We start from the raw sequence: 16,934 nt of genomic DNA, 5'->3' as shown, positions 1-16,934 counted from the left end.
AGTTCATTCCAGGTGTGCTCCCCCCCTTTTCCAGCATTCCAGCATCCTACCCAAGTCTGGCCCCATCACCTGCCTTCCCCTCAGTCTCGTCTCAGGGAAACTTTCTCTTGCTCCTCCCTCAGCTTTGCTCTTCCTCTCCTGGCCCTCGGTTTACTCTCTCCCATCAGCAGTCGGTTCTCCCAAGACCCCACTTCTCCGTCGTCGCCGCCTTTTCTCTCTTTTCTTCGCCCGCATCCCCTCCCGACCCCCACACCACCCCTTCTCCGTCCACTTAAGTCCGCCATCTTCTCCCTCCCCACCGGAGTCCCTGGGTCTCCTTCACCCGCCACACACACACACCCGAACTGGCTTTCAGGCTTCCCCCTCATCCCAACTCCGGTCCTCTCCTGCTTCCACCCCTTCCCACCCTCCAGGGCCTCCAGCCAGCTGTCCAGCTCCCAAATTCCGGGCGAGATTCCCGGGAACAAAGCAAGAAAAATCAGAGTAATTTGGGAAGAAAACAGACACTGGGAAGGGAGGAGGTAGAGAAGAGTGGGGAGGACCCAGGTGGAGGGGGGGCCTCTCCAGTCCCACCCAGTTTAGGGAATGCCCCTGCCTTCTCCACACGCCCCCCCTTCACCTGGCTCTTAAAGGGCCCGGCCCCTGCCGGCGGCTACTTAAGGCAGAGGGGCGGCGGCGGGCAGCAGCTTTGCTGCGACTGCTCTGGGAGGAGTGGACGGGGCGAAACTCCTGACCATGACCCCCCACAGGCTGCTGCCGCCACTGCTGCTAACTTTGCTGCTCGCTGCCCGCCCAGGAGGCGCCTTGGCAAGGTGCCCAGGCTGCGGGCAGGGGGTGTCGGCGGGTTGTCCAGGGGGCTGCGCGGAGGAGGATGGGGGGCCGGCGGCGGAAGGCTGTGCGGAAGCTGGGGGCTGTCTCAGGAGGGAGGGCCAGCAGTGCGGGGTCTACACTCCCAACTGCGCCCCAGGACTGCAGTGCCAGCCGCCGGAGAAAGAGGATTTGCCTTTGCGGGCGCTACTGCAGGGCCGGGGCCGCTGCGGCCGGGCGCGCACGCCCTCGGGTGAGTCCGCCGCGCCCCGCCCCTGCCACGCCCACGTGAGCCCCGCAATTCTGCAGACTGGGTCCCAAGGGATGAGCTCGGGCAGATGGACGCTTCCTTCTCCCCATCTCTGGCAGATTCCAAGCAGTGCCTGCTCCCCTCCCTGTCTTTGCTTTGCCCTGACACCCGGACTTTCCCTTCCCATCCTGAGCTCCGGGGGTGGGGGGGTATATTTTGGGGGGTGAAAGGGCAAGTGCGGGGAGCTCCTACAGGGCTGGAGTGAGGCTGCCGGCCCTAGGGATGAAGCAGGGAGACGTCTGACCTGGCAACCTTTTCTGCCCCCTCAGCCTATTTTCTCTTGAGGGGAAAGGGAGGGTTGGAAGGGTTTAGGGGCTTGCTGTATGCCACAGAAGCCCAGCTCCTTCAGCCCTAGACGCCCAAGCTGGAGAAAGCACCCAGACATTGTTCCCAGCTTCCAGTTAGAAAAAGAGGGAAGAGAACTCCAGACTCCCAAACCCTGAACACACTGAGAAATATCTGCTTTTAATATCAGGGTGTCCAAAGCACCTGAACATAGAGTGAAAAATGGAAGATGGCTCAAGTCCAGAGCTGTTTTAGACTAGACTAGGGTCAGAGGGTTGGCGCTGGCCCTCTCCCCCGCCCCCAGGGGGAGGGTTAGAGGTGGGAAAAGAAGGAATCTGCCAAATCAGGGTTATGGTTTAAAGCTTTTCAGAACCCTCCACCCACCTCACCGCACCCTAAGCCAGAGAGGAGAATAGAAGGCTGAGTCATTGAGTGGGTGGGACAGAAGTGAGTCAGAACCAGAAAGATGGGGGGCAGCAGGGAGAGCAGGAAATGTAAACGGCCCCCACCCCAAGGCATCTGAGCGCTTCCATGGGAAGGGATGGGAAATCAACTTTCAGTTTCTTTCAGTCCCAAATGCCTGGGCCCAAGCTGCTTGGGGTTCTCCTGGAAAGTGGTGGTCTGGGTGGGTCAGAGGGGGCAGCTGGGAGCATGGTCATGGTAGGATACTGAATAGAGAGAATGAGAGGCAAGATCTGAGAAGTGTGGAGGAAGAAGGATCAGGCTTGGGATTGCAGAAGAAATGGTTCTTGGGTTTTGAGATGGGAGCAACTGTCTAGGCTTGAGGTCTGGGAGCTGAGCAGAGCTTGTTTTTGTGCATGGAGAGGGAGAGACATCACTTCAGGGCTCATTATTTCATTTCTAGCTGGGGCAGGTTCCAAGCAGCGCCAACTCTCCTCCGTGTCTTTTTTTCGCCCCGACACTCTGACTTTCCCTTCTCATCCTGAGCTCTCCCCAAACCCCCCAGTACCGTGCGTGAAACTTTTTTTCAGACAAAGGAGCAGCCTGCAGGTTGGAACCTTTCATTTCTGCACCTCTACAGCCTGCCCGCCTTCTACCTCCTGGTGAAGGGCTGAATCGCACAGGTTCCTGGGACCGCGGGAGTTGAGCTTGGCTGAGCCTCAGGGGACCAAAAGGCCCCCATTGCAGTGCCCCTAAATTAAATGTGTCTCCGGCCTGGGAGTGCTAGGCTGAGTCACATTAGGTTCACAGCGGGGACACACATTCCACTTGGGTCCCTGCTGACCCCCTCGCATCGCCGTTTCCCTTCTGCCCCATCTCCCTGGCTTGGTGCGCCCCCTGCTGGCCTCAGGTGGAACAACCAGGCCTTTTCACCCAAAGCCCCAAGGCTCTCTATCAACGCATGTATGGTATTGATTTTCGCTTTCCAAAGTACTTGTCTTTTATAAGCCTTAAAACTAGCCTGGGGATATTATCATGAAAGGTAATATCACCATTGTTCAGAGAAGGAAACCGAGGCCTTGAGAAGGTAACAGTGGAGCCAAACTCTAAACCCCATCACTGCTCTGAAAACCCCGCTCATTTCCACTTGACTCTGTTTGACATCTATGATTTCCGAGCTCTTCTTCTCCCACTCCTCTTGCGGCTGTAGGAGAGAATCCTAAGGAGAGTAAGCCCCAAGCAGGGACTGCTCGCTCGCAGGACGTGAACCGCAGAGACCAACAGAGGAACTCGGGGACCTCTACCACTCCTGTCCGGCCCAATTCTGGGGGCGTACAAGACACTGAGATGGTGAGTTTGGGGCTGGCAGGGTGCAGAAGGGGTGGGGAGCCCTGGAGGTTCTCCTCTAAGACCACTCCCTTGGGCTTGGCAAAGTCTCCCATCCCAGTCCTGGGAGCCTGGCTGGTGGGCCCAGCAGGCTCTGCAGCGGAGCTATCCTTCCCCCCAGGGTCCCTGTCGCAAACATCTGGACTCCGTGCTGCAGCAACTCCAGACCGAGGTCTTCCGCGGGTCTCATACCCTCTACGTGCCTAATTGTGACCATAGGGGCTTCTATCGGAAGCGGCAGGTGAGGCCATTCCTCCCCTCCCTTGGCCCATCGTACAAGACGATTGGGTTTTACAGAGTTGGGGGTTTACAGAGTTGTATAAATAAGACGCTGCCCTTCCTTTAGCGCCCTCCCAGCTTTAGGGCCACGCAGCTGTGGGGAGGGGTTAGATTATCTAAGTGAAACTGAAAGTCGCTCAGTCATGTCCCACCCTTTGTGACCCCCATGGACTGTATAGCCTGCCAGGCTCCTCTGTCCATGGGATTCTCCATGCCAGAATACTGGAGTGGGTAGCCTTCTCCAGGGGATCTTCCCAACCCAGGGATCAAACCCAGGTCTTCTGTGCTACAGGCAGATTCTTTACCATCTGAGCCACCAGGGAACCTCTTAGATTATCTAAGAAACATCTAACTCTGAGAGAGGTTCACATAAGCATCAGAATCACCCTGCCATAAACACCAGTAGCAGAGCCCCACCCGCGGAGCCTGAGAATTTGCATTCTAATGTGGCCCCTAGTGATGCTGTTGGTTCAGAAACCACACTTTGAGAACCACGGCTCTACCCTGGAAGAACGGGCACGCTCTGGTGGGTGGAGAAGGGAAGCCAGTGGGCCTCACTATCCTGAGAACACTCAGATGTTTCCACAGACTCAGACTCAAGAGTCCACAGCCCATTCCCCACCCCGGGGCCCCTCCCATCTCTCCCGCTGGAGCCTCGCGGCACCTCTGATCCGTGTGCTTCTCTCCCTAGTGCCGCTCCTCCCAGGGGCAGCGCCGAGGTCCCTGCTGGTGTGTGGATCGCATGGGCCAGCCCCTGCCCGGGTCCTCAGAAGGCGGCGATGGAAGTTCCCTCTGCCCCACCGGCGGCAGCGGCTAAGCCTGGGCTGAGGGGCTGCAGGGCCACTGGCAGGAGCATGGGGCCGTCCTTTTGGGTTATTTGTTGAGTGATGGGCAACTACACGTTCAGGCCCTGCCCCACGGCCCCCCTCACCCCTGGGACCTCACATGTGGAAAGATTGTTGGTGTCGGCCTGGGGTATTAATAAAGCTGTGTTGGGGGGGATCTCTGGTTTATGTCTCTGTGTTCACTTATCACATTTATGGAGTCACTGGCCCTTCTTTCTACCTCCGTCCAGTCCCCCCATAGAAGCTCTCTTCTCTTGTGGACTGCCTTCAGTCCTTCCTGCCACACTTGTAATGACAAAGACAGCCACACAGCCTCAAATCTCACCCAACTGCCCACCAGGGAGTGGGAAGCAGGAGATGGGGGTGGGGAGACATTGAGGCCTTGGCAGGCCTTGGTCTGAAGTTGTGACCTTGTTTCTACCATTGATCTTTTGACACAAAGGGAGAGGAAGGATTAATAGTTAATCCCCACCAGGAGTTCAATGAAGAGAAACTCAAGGCACTTACCCTTCTGTTACTTCATATTAAAAAGGGAAGGGAATTAGTATTTATTGTGCTCTTCCATGGACCATGCCCTGGACCATCTGCTTTTACCTGGACTACCTTATTTTGTGCTTACCTTGTGAGACAGGGACTTTTGAACCTGTTTTTCAGAGGAGGACACTTTAGCTTAAATTATTTGGGTCCTTTGCCTGAAATTCCACAGCCAGCCAATGATCGCGGGAGGATTGAAATCGGGTTCTTCCATACATGATAATGCTGGGCATCGCCAGGTGCTGAATAAGTTTTTGCTTTGTCTCCTTTCTGCTTACCTGCTCACCCAAGCAGGTGTAAGGAAGAGCTGGTGTCCAGCCCCCAGCCCCAAGCTCCCCGGAGAGGCCGCAGCCCCACAGTTGTCATAGGTACCCACCTCATAGAATAGTAGTCATGTGCACACAGAGCTGTGTTGACAAGGTTCTTTCAAACACCTTATGGCCTCAGGGAGCTGAGTGCCCTGATACCTGAAGATGTTGCTGACTCCTCCCCAACCTTCAGCCTACTGAGCAGGTGAAGCAGCCATACCAGGTGATAAGCCTCAGAGGGGCAAAGTCCCCCTCCCCATGACGTGTATGGGTGCAGAGCCCCCATTCCTGTGGGAGAGAGCTGGGCATCTGGATGGTGGCCGGGGGTGCTTGTGGGTGGGGGTGGGGTGGGGTAGGGGAGTGTCCTGTGACAGGCAGCAAAGCAGAGCCTGTAGCTGAGATGGTGCTGCCTTCTGGATGGGGACAGGGGATCGAACAACCTATAACCCCTCCTCCTGAAAGGACTTTAGTCTTCGGTGCTGGTGCTGTCAGAGGTACCGAGATAAGCGCTCAGCCAGGCAAGCTTGCAGGAACGGAGAAAACACTGATCAGCCGCCACTGCCCAGTCAAGACTCACATCATGGAGCCAAGGGCGGCCCAAGTGCGGAGGAGAGAAAGGCTAGGAAGACAGCAGAAGGACCGGCCGTCCAGAGAAGGAGAACCCTGTTCTGGGGGAGCAGGACGCCCAGGTGGCATCGGAGGTGGGGATGCGCTGGCGAGAGGGGGCTCCTGCTATCCACCTTCAATCCTTCCTGCTGTCCTGGGAGGCCAGTAAAGGCAGACCCCAGCCTCTGCCTCCTAACTCCCCAGCTGGGGAAGTAAGGAGAAACCGGCTATTCAGTGCCTTGCCTTGTCTTTCTGACTCTTTTTCACCCCAGTCGATGGTTAGAGTAGCTTCTTGTTCCCTGGGTACCCTGTTTCCAGTAATGTCATCAGGCTCCCTGCTTGCCAGTGGTCTGCTCACCCCTTGCAAAAATGCCCTCCTTCTGACTACCCCCACCCCTCTCACCCTCCCTACCCTGGCCATGATACTAGATATTGACTGGTTGTGGGTGGGGGAGGCTGTTGAGCACACAGAAAGCAAACTTGCTGGACAGAGAAAGCCTCTGGGTCTGCACTAGACAGTCGAACCCTAACTACTTTTCCTAGGAAATGTGGAGGTGCACAGAGGCCCAGATTTGGTGCAATGGACCCAGCATATGCAGGTGAGGGATGTCGGAGGTCAAATGGACAGGTCCGGGAGTAGAGGGAGGAAAGGGTGAGGACTTGTTTACTGATAGACAATTTGTTCTTGGGTTAAACCTCTCAGATCGGGGTAGAGCTAAGGGTTAAGACGGAGGAGTGTGAAGCACAGGCCATCAGGGGAGGGGCCCAAAGTCAGCCAGTAAACAGTCTTCTGTTAGCGGGACTGGAGGTCAGGAGAGGAAAGGCTGGGGTCAGGGAGAAAAGAGTAGGATCAGAGAGGACGAGGTGGTTGGGGGTCAGATCCAGAGACTGAAAGCGTCTTTCCCGGATCCTCACAGCTGCCCTGGGAAACCAGAGGGAGTTAAATTGAGGGTAGGGGGGGACCTCTGGGCAGGAGCCATGCTTGTTCTTCTGTCCATCCTGGGCCCTTAGCGGTGTGCCTGGCATGGAGGTAGGCTCAGGAAGTGTTTGGTGAATGGGAGGAAGGCTGACTGGATGGAGGGACCGTGCACTCTGCCCTGCTTTGTCCTGCAGGCTGTCAAGACACAGTTGCTGGAGCAAGCGCAGGGCCAGCTGATGGAGCTGCTGGATCAGGCCATGTGGGAGGCCGTTCAAGCTTACCCACCGCAAGACAGACCAGTGCCCTCCGTCCCTCCAGACTCCTTGCACAAGTAAGAGTCTCAGGAGCTGGGGGCTGAGGAGCGGCTGTGTAGCCTCCTCCATCATAAGGACTATGAGCCACAGATGGTATCTCCCGTGCCCTTTTCCAGCATGGATGTAACTTTGACTTCAGTCTTCCCTCTTCTTCCCTTATCGCCTCTGACTTCCTGACATTGACTACTGGGCTTTGCTCTCCATTGGCCATGACATTTTCACCTGTTCCTGCCTGCTGGCCCTAACCCTGACTTTCCCCTACTACTGCCCTTGGCTCCCAAGTAGTGACCTCCTGCAAAGCCCTATGCTCTGCTTATAGCCTTCTTCCTTTGGTTCCTAACCCAGAACAACTGTCTCAATTCAGGACCCGGGAGCCGTCCCTGGGGAAACGAAAAGTTTTCATCATCCGCAAGTCCCTGCTTGAGTAAGTCAGGGGTGAGGACAGGGGATGGGAAAAAAAAGAAAGCGCTTTGTCTGGGGGTCCAGGACACCTCATTTGTCATCCTCAGGCTCTAGGTGGTTTGGGAGAGGACGTGGAGATGGTTTCTAAGGTTCTGTTTCTCTATTTGCCCTGGGCATAATCATGGAAGAAAGGCCACCAGGATGAGAGTTGAGTGGGCTGGAAAGGGCTTTGGACAGAAGTGCCAGCTGTAGCACAGCCTGTCGCTTCAAGTTCCCAGTCACTAGGCCCCCTCCCCGCTGTGTACAGTGCCTGCGCTGGTCTGCACCACCTCAAGGACTCTCCCACTGACATTCGGGGCCCTGTCCTTCCAGCGAGCTGATGGAGGTGCCACACTTCCGCACCATCTACCATATGTTTGTCGCCGGCCTGTGTGTCTTCATCATCAGCACCCTGGCCATCGACCTCATTGATGAGGGCAGGTAGGCACCTCTCCCTCTCATAGGCCCACAGACCAGATCAGACCACCTGGGCTCCTGGAACTGCACCCGCCACTGGGGCCCCATACAGCAGGTCCATTCTATTATTAGACACACATCGACATTGCTTCCAACCACCTTCCTACCCCCAAAGCCCTCTTAGATTTCCCTGCACAGCCTTGGATGGCCTTTGGCCTGTTTACCCAGGATCAGTCCCCTGGGGACACTAGGCCCCCACTCACCTCCTCTGGAACCCTTGTCCTGAGGCAGACATGCATGTATATGCACTCCTAAGTGTGGTTCCCACCTCACTGCTCTCACGCACTCCATTCCAAGACAGTGCTGTTCAGCTCAAGCAACCTCCAGTGAGTCCCCTAAGTACCAGCCCCGGGGCCCAGAGGACAGGCCATGCCCGTCTGTGAGGCATTCCCAGTCTTGTGGGGAAGACAGATGTATGCACACAAGAGCCCAGGTTTCCCTACAAAACCCCTTCCCTCTCTGGGATGAGCCTCAGGGGACTGTGGACCCTTGGGGGTTTGGATTTGCATGATCCCGCCTCACCCTCCAGATCGCTTGCTGCTGCTGCTGCTAAGTCGCTTCAGTCGCTTCCGACTCTGTGCAACCCCAGAGACGGCAGCCCAACAGGCTCCGCCGTCCCTGGGATTCTCCAGGCAAGAACACTGGAGTGGGTTGCCATTTCCTTCTCCAATGCATGAAAGGGAAAAGTGAAAGTGAAGACGCTCAGTCATGTCTGACTCTTTGCTAGATAGCTTAGGAAGCAGTAAAAGGAAAAGGACCAAAGATTTGCAGGTTCAGCAACAGCACTTCCTTTTGATAAAATTGTTGTCAGTCCTTAAAATTAAGGATCAAATCTCAGTAAATTTTCAAATATATGCAGAGCGACTCCTCCACCATCCCCTCTATCCCAGACTGCTCCCCAGAGGTAACATATTTAACAGTTGTAAGAGTTTCTCTCCAGGGCATTTTCCACGCCTCCACTTCCAGATGTAAGAACCAAGGGGATGTATTGGGGGGGGGGGTGCGGTGCTTACATTACTAAGATACTTACAGTACCTTTTGTTTCCTTTACACTCCCTAAAGACCCACCTTAGAGATCTTTCCATGTTGCTCCATTGATTTTAATGGCTGCAAAGTCTGAAACTGCCAGCTTTTGATCTTTTAGTTCTTTACTAATGGACCTATAAATCGCTTCTAATTTGCCATTACAAGCCGTGCGCTCTTTTTTGGCCACACTGTGTGGCCTACTGGATCTTAGTTCCCCAAACCAGGGATTGAAGCTGAGCCGCCATAGTGAAAGCGCAGAGTTCTGACCACTGGATCTCCAGGGATTTCCCAAACTATATACATAATATATATGTTGTATAATTTTATACCTATATATAATATTGATAATTTTATTCATTTACTTTAGGCCGTGCTGGGTCTTCTTTGCTGCCTCCAGCTGTGGAGGGCAGGGGCTACTCTGGTTGTGGTGCAAGGGCTTCTCATTGTGGTGGCTTCTCTTGCTGCAGAGCATGGGCTCAGGGGCCCGAGAGCTTCAGTAGTTGCGGCAGGTGGGCTCAGGAGTTTATCTTCCAAGAGCTCTGACTGCAGAGGAAGGGAACAGGGATGGGCCTCACGCTTGTCTACTTTGTCGCCTTCCCCACTCCCAGGCTGATGATGGAGTTTGATCTACTGACCTTCAGCTTCGGACAGCTGCCCTTGGCTCTGGTGACATGGGTCCCCATGTTCCTGTCCACTCTGCTGGTGCCCTACCAGGCCCTGCGGCTGTGGGAGAGGCCCCAGTCTGGAGCGGCCTGGACCCTGGGGGTGGGCCTGGGCTGCTTGCTGCTGGCTGCCCACACCGTGGTGCTTGGCATCCTCCCGGTCCACGTGGCAGTGGAGTATCAGCTCCCGCCAGCCTCCCGCTGTGTCCTAGTCTTTGAGCAGGTAGGTGATGGGCGGGACCAAAGGTAGGGTGGAGCCCCTGGGAGAGAGGGCTTTGCATACTGTATTGATGGGGGTGGAGCTAATTATCAGGGGCAGAGTCCTTTGTGAGCCAACCAGCAGTCTCCAAAGAAATGTAAACAAATGGACACTGCTATGCAAATATAATCATATAATCGCAGGGAGTTGGCTGGCTAGAGGCTCTGCCCTTTCTGGTAATCCTTTACCCTAGATTCATCACAGCAGCCGTCTGTGTTAGGCTATAAGAGTGTCCAACAAAAAGATAAAAGTGTGGCTTTGACTATACAAAGTTCACAGTCTGCCTGCCCTTCTCCCTGTGTAAACGTGAGCACAGAGAGGTTAAGTGATCTGTGCAAAGTCCCACAGCATCTTAACCTCTTTCCTATTCCACCTTAGGTCAGGCTCCTGATGAAAAGCTACTCCTTCCTGAGAGAGACAGTACCTGGGACACTTAGGGCCAGAGGAGGTGAGGCCTTCAGCAGGCACTGCTGTGAACTCAGTCCTCTTGGTTGGTTGAATGAAGCCAGCAGGTGCAAGAGCCTCATAAAAGCTCCAACTTTCTAAGCCCATCTTGCCCACAGGGCACACCTCCAGCCGCCAACTGGGCTCTCTGGGCCTTAGCCAATCGGCGTTCTCTTAGGTCCCACTTCTGAGAAGGCTGCTCTACTGCCCAGGACTTCTGGCTCATCCTTATTTAGACCCAGGGTATGAGAGCCTTATATGAGAAAGTCAAACCAGAAAGAGAGAGAATCGGATGGTGGGACCTGTGGTTGCCAAACGAAGCTCTGGCCCCCATCGATCTTGTGCCAGCAAACGGGGGAGGTACCTGGAACAGAAGCAAAAGGGGGCTGTTAAAAAGCAGGTTAACTCCTGCCCAGCTTCACCTTCTCCCCCCACCTTCGGATCCCATATCCAGGTGCTGACCCACACCACACTTCTATACTCTCCAGTTCTATTCACCAGTTCCGCTGCCCTTCCCTGGCACCCCACCCACCTGTGTCCTCTCTCCCTTCCCTCTTCACTGACAGCCCCCTCTTACTCCTCCTCAGGTGAGGGGATCCGGGCCCCCAGTTTCTCCAGCTACCTCTATTTCCTCTTCTGCCCCACACTCATCTATAGGGAAACTTACCCCAGGTAAGAGCCTGCACCCCCTTCCCCACATGCCCAGGCCCACCGGGGACCCAACCCTTCTACTCTCCTCTCCCTGAGGTGTTTAATCTCAATCCAGACACTGGCCACTTTCTCAGGAAGCACCTCACAATAAAGATGGGAATAAGGGACAGATTCCTTACCCCTTCTTCTTGCCCCAGGGCATGGTGATGCCAGGGTGACTGACTGTCCTGGTTTGCCCAGACTGCCCCAGTTTTAGCACTGAAATTCCTATGTCCTGGGAAACCCCTGTCTGGAGCAAACTTAGTGGACGCTTAAGCTAAAATTCCACTTGTCATCTTTGTTAAGGAAGATCCAAAGTGTTCTAGATCCCCACCTCCCCAGGTAATCCTCCCCGGCCTGAGCAATTGAGGGAGCTGTGGATAGTGGGCCCCGGATGCTATGCCTGCAGGGGAGGAACAAGACAAAACGATGGGAAACACACCGTCTCCATTCCATTGCTGCAACAGGACACCCAACGTCAGGTGGAGTTATGTGGCCAAGAACTTTGCCCAGGTCAGCAGACAGAGTCGAAGCGTGGACTACCTGTGACTCATGGTGGCTGAGGAGGCATTTCTGGGCACGAAGTAGGGGAGGCGCGGGAAGAGGTCAAAGGGTTGTGCAAAGAGAAGGGAAGCAGATGCTGGGCCAGAGTCCAATTCCAGAGGAAGAGGGCAGTTGCCAGTGACTCCTCTCAAAGTTATGTGTCCTCTGCCCCTCTCCAGGCCCTGGGCTGCGTGCTCTACGCCTGTTTCATCCTGGGCCGCCTCTGTGTTCCTATCTTTGCCAACATGAGCCAGGAGCCTTTCAGCACCCGTGCCCTGGTGCTCTCCATCATGCATGCCACCTTGCCAGGTATCCCCACTGGAGGCAGAGCTGCGGAAGGCTGCACCCTGGAGGAGGCTTAGCAGGGAGCTCCCCTCTCCTCTCACTCTTAGTTTCAACACCTTCTCCCTCTGATATCTGCCCGCTCCTATGGTTGCTCATTGTCAGAGTCTCACTGCAGATTTGGGCTTCCCCGGTGGCTGCCTGCCAGTGCAGCAGACACAGGTTCGATCCCTGGGTCGAAAAGATGCCCTGGAGAAGGACATAGCAACCTACTCCAGTATTCTTGCCTGGAGAATTCCATGGATAGAGGAGCCTGGCGGGCTACAGTCCATGTTGTCGCAAAGAGTTGAACACAACTTAGTGACTAAAAGCAGTGGCACTTCAAATTGCTGTCCTCTCCCCAAACTCTCCCAACAGGCAGAGGGTTTAACATTCATCTTGATGTTCCAACATCAGGCATGGGCTTCATAAGCAAATGGATTGAATGAATGAATGCATAAATTAGTGAATGGTTAATAAGTGATTGGTAGGTTGCTGGGTGAGGGCTTCCTGGGAGGACCCTAGAGGTTCGTAGGGGACCAGGGAGACCAGTCTGACTTGCAGCCCCTTGTCTTCACTTTCCAGGCATTTTTATGCTGCTGCTCATCTTCTTTGCCTTCCTTCACTGTTGGCTCAACGCCTTCGCAGAGATGCTACGATTTGGAGACAGAATGTTCTATCGGGTGGGGCCTGGACCTGGGCTACTTGGGAGCTGGATGCAAGGAGAGCTAGGGAAGGATGTAGGGGAGGATGGTGGCTATGTTGGTTCTCACCTTGTTACCAAACCAGGTGCATTTGCCCAATTCTCACTAAGTCAAACACTGAGATACCGAGATTTACAGCAGAGAAACGGTTTCTTCAACAAGGCAGCCAAGTAAGGAGAAGTGAGAACAAGCTCAGATTTGCTTCCCCAAAGGCCAAGGGCTTGAGATATTTACAGGATAAAGAATCAAGGAGATCCTAGGCTTGGGAAAAGTGATCGGAGGTAGAGAAGAGGTGAGGTAATCAGTGTTCTGCACAGGCGTATCTGAGTTACATGCTTCTTCATGGGATGCATGTTAAAGAATGGAGGCACTTGGCAAGATCGGAGAGTGGAGTTTTTGGCTCTCTGATGTCAAAAAATCATTCATCCAACAGCTTTACAGGCCCAGTTTTAGGATCGGTAGTCCTAGCCAGTCTTAGCCCACTTGAACTAGACACGAGCCAACTTCAAGTTGCTGGAAAATGTATGCCTCCTGTTGCCATCTGTACAGGGATGGTTAAGGAGTCAAATTTTTTTAAAAAAAGGCTTTGTCAGTGAAGGCAGGTTACAGCAGAAGAATTTTTAACAAACTGTTCCTTACCTGCTATCCTGTAAGACAAGCTCAAGAATTTCTGTTAGTCACCAGTTTCTGTTAATCCCAAGGGGCACAATTCCATCTCAGCTGTGCTGGCAGTCTCCCACAGTGAGAAATGTGCTCCTCTGGGTATGCTTATAATGTCACCCGTCCACCTCCTGACCAGCCAGGGCTCATTGCTTTTGTGGGGATGGTACTTTGGAATCTTCTTCTCCTGAGAGTAGAGAGGGAGGGCAGGGGCCCCAGGGCCTGAGGAGGGAGTTAGGCGGATGCTTGCTGTCTCTCTCCTGCCGGGAGCCAGCCCTTGCAGAGAGCAAGGAGTGGGGAGCAGGGAGGGGCAGCTGGGAACTGGGCAGAGCCGGGGCCCTGACGCTCACCTCCTCCCCCGCCCTGACCCCATCCCACCCCGCCCCCAGGACTGGTGGAACTCAACATCCTTCTCCAACTACTACCGCACATGGAACGTGGTGGTCCATGACTGGCTGTACAGCTACGTGTATCAAGATGGGCTTTGGGTACGGGCTCAGCTCCCACGATTAATAGAACCTCTCTGGGACAGCCTCTCTTTCCCTTTCTCTGCACATTCCATTTTTTCTAGACCTAAGGGCCCCTTTGGCTTTCACCTTCCTCATTCTACCTAACCCAGTGGGCAGAAAGAAAGTCCTTCTTATGATCTGACTTCCTTCCTTCCTTGTCCTCAACTATATCCTCCACAGGGCATGTCTCCCCTCCTTAGCCTTCTAAGGAACATGCATATAGCAATTTTCAGTTACCAAGAATTTTCCCACACTATATAATCTGCACCGGAAGCCTGAGAAGTAAGTATTATCATATCCCCCTTTTCAAAGTGGCCTCTAAGGCCCAATAGACTAATATAATGCTTTTAAGCAAGACATGTCAGCCTTTCTGATCCCAAAGCCCATATTCTTTCCACCGTACTAGATATCCTCTGGCTTCCTTAAAGAGGGGGTTCTTTGCAGGGGGTGCTTAGGGAGACTCACTCTACCCCCCTCCCCCGAACCCTGCCAGCTCCTTGGTGGCCGGGCCCGAGGCGCAGCCATGCTGGGCGTGTTCCTGGTCTCAGCAGTGGTCCATGAGTACATCTTCTGCTTTGTCCTGGGATTCTTCTACCCCGTCATGCTGTTGCTCTTCCTTGTCTTTGGAGGTGAGCTTGGCCTCTATATGCCCCTGTAGAGACATCCCGAGGGAAGAGTCCTGGAGATTCCAGACTGATGGGAGAGGCCACATAGCCAAGACAGAAGGGGGGTGTGCATGCCTCCTGGGGGAAGGCATAGTGCTGTCTGTGAGCATTGGGGGGGCAGGGGACTTGGAAGCTGGGAAGGGGGCCGCATCGGGAGGCAGCACAGGGGTATCCTGGAGGGGGGTACAGTGGGAAAACACTTCTGGCAGGGCACACAAAGAGGGAGGCAAAGGGGAGAAAACCGGTGTGGGCTGGCAGGCTCAGCAAGGGAGCCAGGATAGTGAAGTGCAAACTGAGGAACCCTGAGGAATGCCTGAGACCTCCGTGGGTGCCTGGAGTTGGGCTCAAGATCTTCCTCAGCCTTCCTGTTCCAACTCTCCCCTGTGCCCTGAGATAAGAAGGCAGCCAGGAAGATAAATAACAGGTGTCTGGAGCTGAGGTGACCACCCCTCCTCCTGCATCAGGGCCACTGAACTTCACGATGCACGACCGGCGCACGGGCCCAGCGTGGAACGTGCTCATGTGGACCTTGCTCTTCCTGGGCCAGGGCATCCAAGTCAGCCTGTACTGCCAGGAGTGGTATGCACGGCGCCACTGCCCCCTGCCCCAGGTAAGCGGCCATGACACCCCCCTCCCCGCCCGCTCAGCTCCTCACCCAGGAGGACACGCCTCCTCTCCCCAACAGCCAGCCCCCTATTGGTGCCCTGTTCAACAGCCACGGTCAGGGGCCAGGGCCTGGGTTGGGGATGATGGGTTCCTGTGTCTTAGATGCACAGGGTAAGCCCTGGGAGGGATCTTATTCACAACTCACTTTTCTCTGGCACAGACAACCTTCTGGGGGCTGGTGACACCTCGATCTTGGTCCTGCCATACCTAAGTGCCAGGATACTGTCACTGCGCAGATGACACCACCAAGTTCTTCTCTGCCTGCAAAGTCTGGGACCAGGGCTCCTCTCTGCATTCTCAGACAGAGCTCTGAGTCAAGAGGGCCTGCCATGCCTGACCCCACCAAGGACCTCCAGGGACTGAGATCTGTGGACCTGTGACCATAGACTCAGAATGGTGATGACTCTTGAACCCCCCTCCCTGTGGACTGGGCAGAGGGCCCCCTCTCACTCCATGGCTGTTCAGACTGGCAGAGACACGAAGGACCTTTCAGATTTGGTGAATGTGGCTTGACTTAAAGCAAGCTGGAGTATCAAGGTCTGAGAAGGATTCGTTTCTTTGTACTCTTTCCAATACAATAATAAACTGTATGTATCACTTTTTATTCATTCATTCATTTGTTGAAGACCCACTTTTTTGGCCATGCCACACAGCATGTGGGTTCTTAGTTCCCCGACCGGGGATCCAACCCATCCTCCTTGTATTGGAAGCACAGAGTCTTAACCACTGAACCACCGAGGAAGTCCCTTGAAGACCCACTTTTAAAAACTTTCTACAATTGAAGTATAAGTTGATTTACAATATTGTGTTAATGTTTGCTGTACAACAAAGTGACTTCTTTTTACATATGTGTGTGTGTGTGTGTGTGTGTGTGTGCCCCAAACTCAAATTATATTCTTTTCCATTGGGGTTTATCCCAGGACTTTGAGTATAGTTCCCTGTGTTATATAGCAGTGACTTGTTGCTTATTCATTCTAAATATCATAGTTCACATCTCCTAATCCCAAACTCCCAGTCCATCCCTCCCCAACCCACTCACCTCCTTGGCAATCACAAGTCTGTTCTCTATGTGAAGACCCATCTTTTTTAAAAAAAACTTTTCTTTTATACTGGAGTATAGCCTATTGTGATAGTTTCAGGTGGACAACAAAGCAACTCAGCTATCCATGTACATGTATCCAACTCCCCTCCCATCTAAGGTTGCTGTATAGCATTGAGCAGAGTTCTCTGTAATAGGTTCTTGTTGGTTATCCATCTTAAATATAGCATTGTGTACATGGTGACCAAACCAGTCAATTCTAAAGGAAATCAACCCTGAATATGCATTGGATGGACTGATGCTAAAGCTGAAGCTCCAATACTTTGGTCACCTGATGTGAAGAGCCAACTCACTGGAAAAGACCCTGCTGCTGGGAAAAATTGAGGGCAGAAGAAAGAGGTAACAGAGGATGAGATGGTTGGATGGCATCATCAGCTCAATGGACATGAGTCTGAGCAAACTCCAGGAGACAGTGAAGGACAGGGAAGCCTGGAGCGCTGCAGTCCATGGGGTCAGAAAGAGTCACACACGACTTAGCAACTGAACAGCATGTTGACGACCCGCTTTTGACAGGCATGACTGAAGAGTGTGCCTGCACAGGCAAGACTTTTGTGATGGGAGGGGCCGAGGGGCTGAGTGACATCCTCCCTTATCTTTTCTATGCCACCCCAATCTGCCCAAAACTCAAGTCACTCCTCCTTCTCCCTCTACTCCTTCAGATCACATTTCCACAACCCTTTAATCCTGCTAATCCTGGCAATCTCCAGCACGCTTTCAGAGAGCACATTGGGGGCCTCCTTTCCTTCAGAGGACCCAGGAGAAGACCCTCCTAT

At 53.9% G+C, this 16,934-nt stretch overlaps 2 protein-coding genes and 1 long non-coding RNA gene across 6 annotated transcripts; 2 read left to right on the top strand and 1 right to left on the bottom strand.

The window, feature by feature from the left end:
- Positions 1-300: 300 nt before the first annotated feature.
- Positions 301-4,471, top strand: IGFBP6 (insulin like growth factor binding protein 6). Its single transcript, XM_069580731.1, has 4 exons — positions 301-1,060; positions 3,015-3,154; positions 3,312-3,431; positions 4,161-4,471. The coding sequence occupies exons 1-4, from the start codon at positions 736-738 to the stop codon at positions 4,284-4,286; spliced, it is 711 nt and encodes a 236-aa protein (XP_069436832.1). The 5' UTR covers positions 301-735; the 3' UTR covers positions 4,287-4,471.
- Positions 4,472-5,621: 1,150 nt separating this feature from the next.
- On the top strand, positions 5,622-15,674 carry SOAT2 (sterol O-acyltransferase 2). Of its 4 annotated transcripts, none has more exons than XM_069580717.1 (15): positions 5,622-5,857; positions 6,306-6,361; positions 6,876-7,012; positions 7,360-7,419; positions 7,770-7,877; positions 9,548-9,824; positions 10,239-10,308; positions 10,892-10,976; positions 11,462-11,507; positions 11,717-11,846; positions 12,444-12,541; positions 13,612-13,710; positions 14,225-14,360; positions 14,861-15,006; positions 15,223-15,674. In XM_069580717.1, exons 1-15 carry the CDS (start codon positions 5,737-5,739, stop codon positions 15,271-15,273), a joined length of 1,620 nt encoding a protein of 539 aa, XP_069436818.1. In that variant the 5' UTR covers positions 5,622-5,736; the 3' UTR covers positions 15,274-15,674. The 4 variants fall into 4 exon arrangements, 3 of the variants coding, with proteins under 3 accessions (XP_069436818.1, XP_069436819.1, XP_069436821.1); XR_011255213.1 differs by having other exon boundaries at positions 5,634-5,857; positions 11,404-11,507; XM_069580720.1 differs by lacking the exons at positions 5,622-5,857; positions 6,306-6,361 and adding an exon at positions 6,563-6,792.
- Positions 9,261-10,668, bottom strand: LOC138435739 (uncharacterized). The gene is made up of 2 exons (XR_011255214.1): positions 9,575-10,668; positions 9,261-9,482 (listed from the first exon to the last, which is right to left on the bottom strand). It is a non-coding gene; the product is annotated as an uncharacterized lncRNA (long non-coding RNA).
- Positions 15,675-16,934: the final 1,260 nt, after the last annotated feature.

Source organism: Ovis canadensis, chromosome 3 (assembly GCF_042477335.2).
Source record: "Ovis canadensis isolate MfBH-ARS-UI-01 breed Bighorn chromosome 3, ARS-UI_OviCan_v2, whole genome shotgun sequence".
Taxonomy (NCBI): Eukaryota; Metazoa; Chordata; class Mammalia; order Artiodactyla; family Bovidae; genus Ovis; species Ovis canadensis.
The sequence above is the reverse complement of the archived record's forward strand: the minus strand, read 5'-3'. Positions and strand labels throughout refer to the sequence as shown.

Bases quoted from the DNA above. Each gene is read 5' to 3' on its own strand.
- IGFBP6 (XM_069580731.1), top strand. From the start codon at position 736: ATGACCCCCCACAGGCTGCTGCCGCCACTGCTGCTAACTTTGCTGCTC. The intron at 1,061-3,014 runs GTGAGTCCGCCG...TTGCGGCTGTAG, and splicing joins CCGGGCGCGCACGCCCTCGG to GAGAGAATCCTAAGGAGAGT. The intron at 3,155-3,311 runs GTGAGTTTGGGG...CCTTCCCCCCAG, and splicing joins GCGTACAAGACACTGAGATG to GGTCCCTGTCGCAAACATCT.
- SOAT2 (XM_069580717.1), top strand. From the start codon at position 5,737: ATGGAGCCAAGGGCGGCCCAAGTGCGGAGGAGAGAAAGGCTAGGAAGA. The intron at 6,362-6,875 runs GTGAGGGATGTC...TTTGTCCTGCAG, and splicing joins AATGGACCCAGCATATGCAG to GCTGTCAAGACACAGTTGCT. The intron at 15,007-15,222 runs GTAAGCGGCCAT...TCTCTGGCACAG, and splicing joins GCCACTGCCCCCTGCCCCAG to ACAACCTTCTGGGGGCTGGT.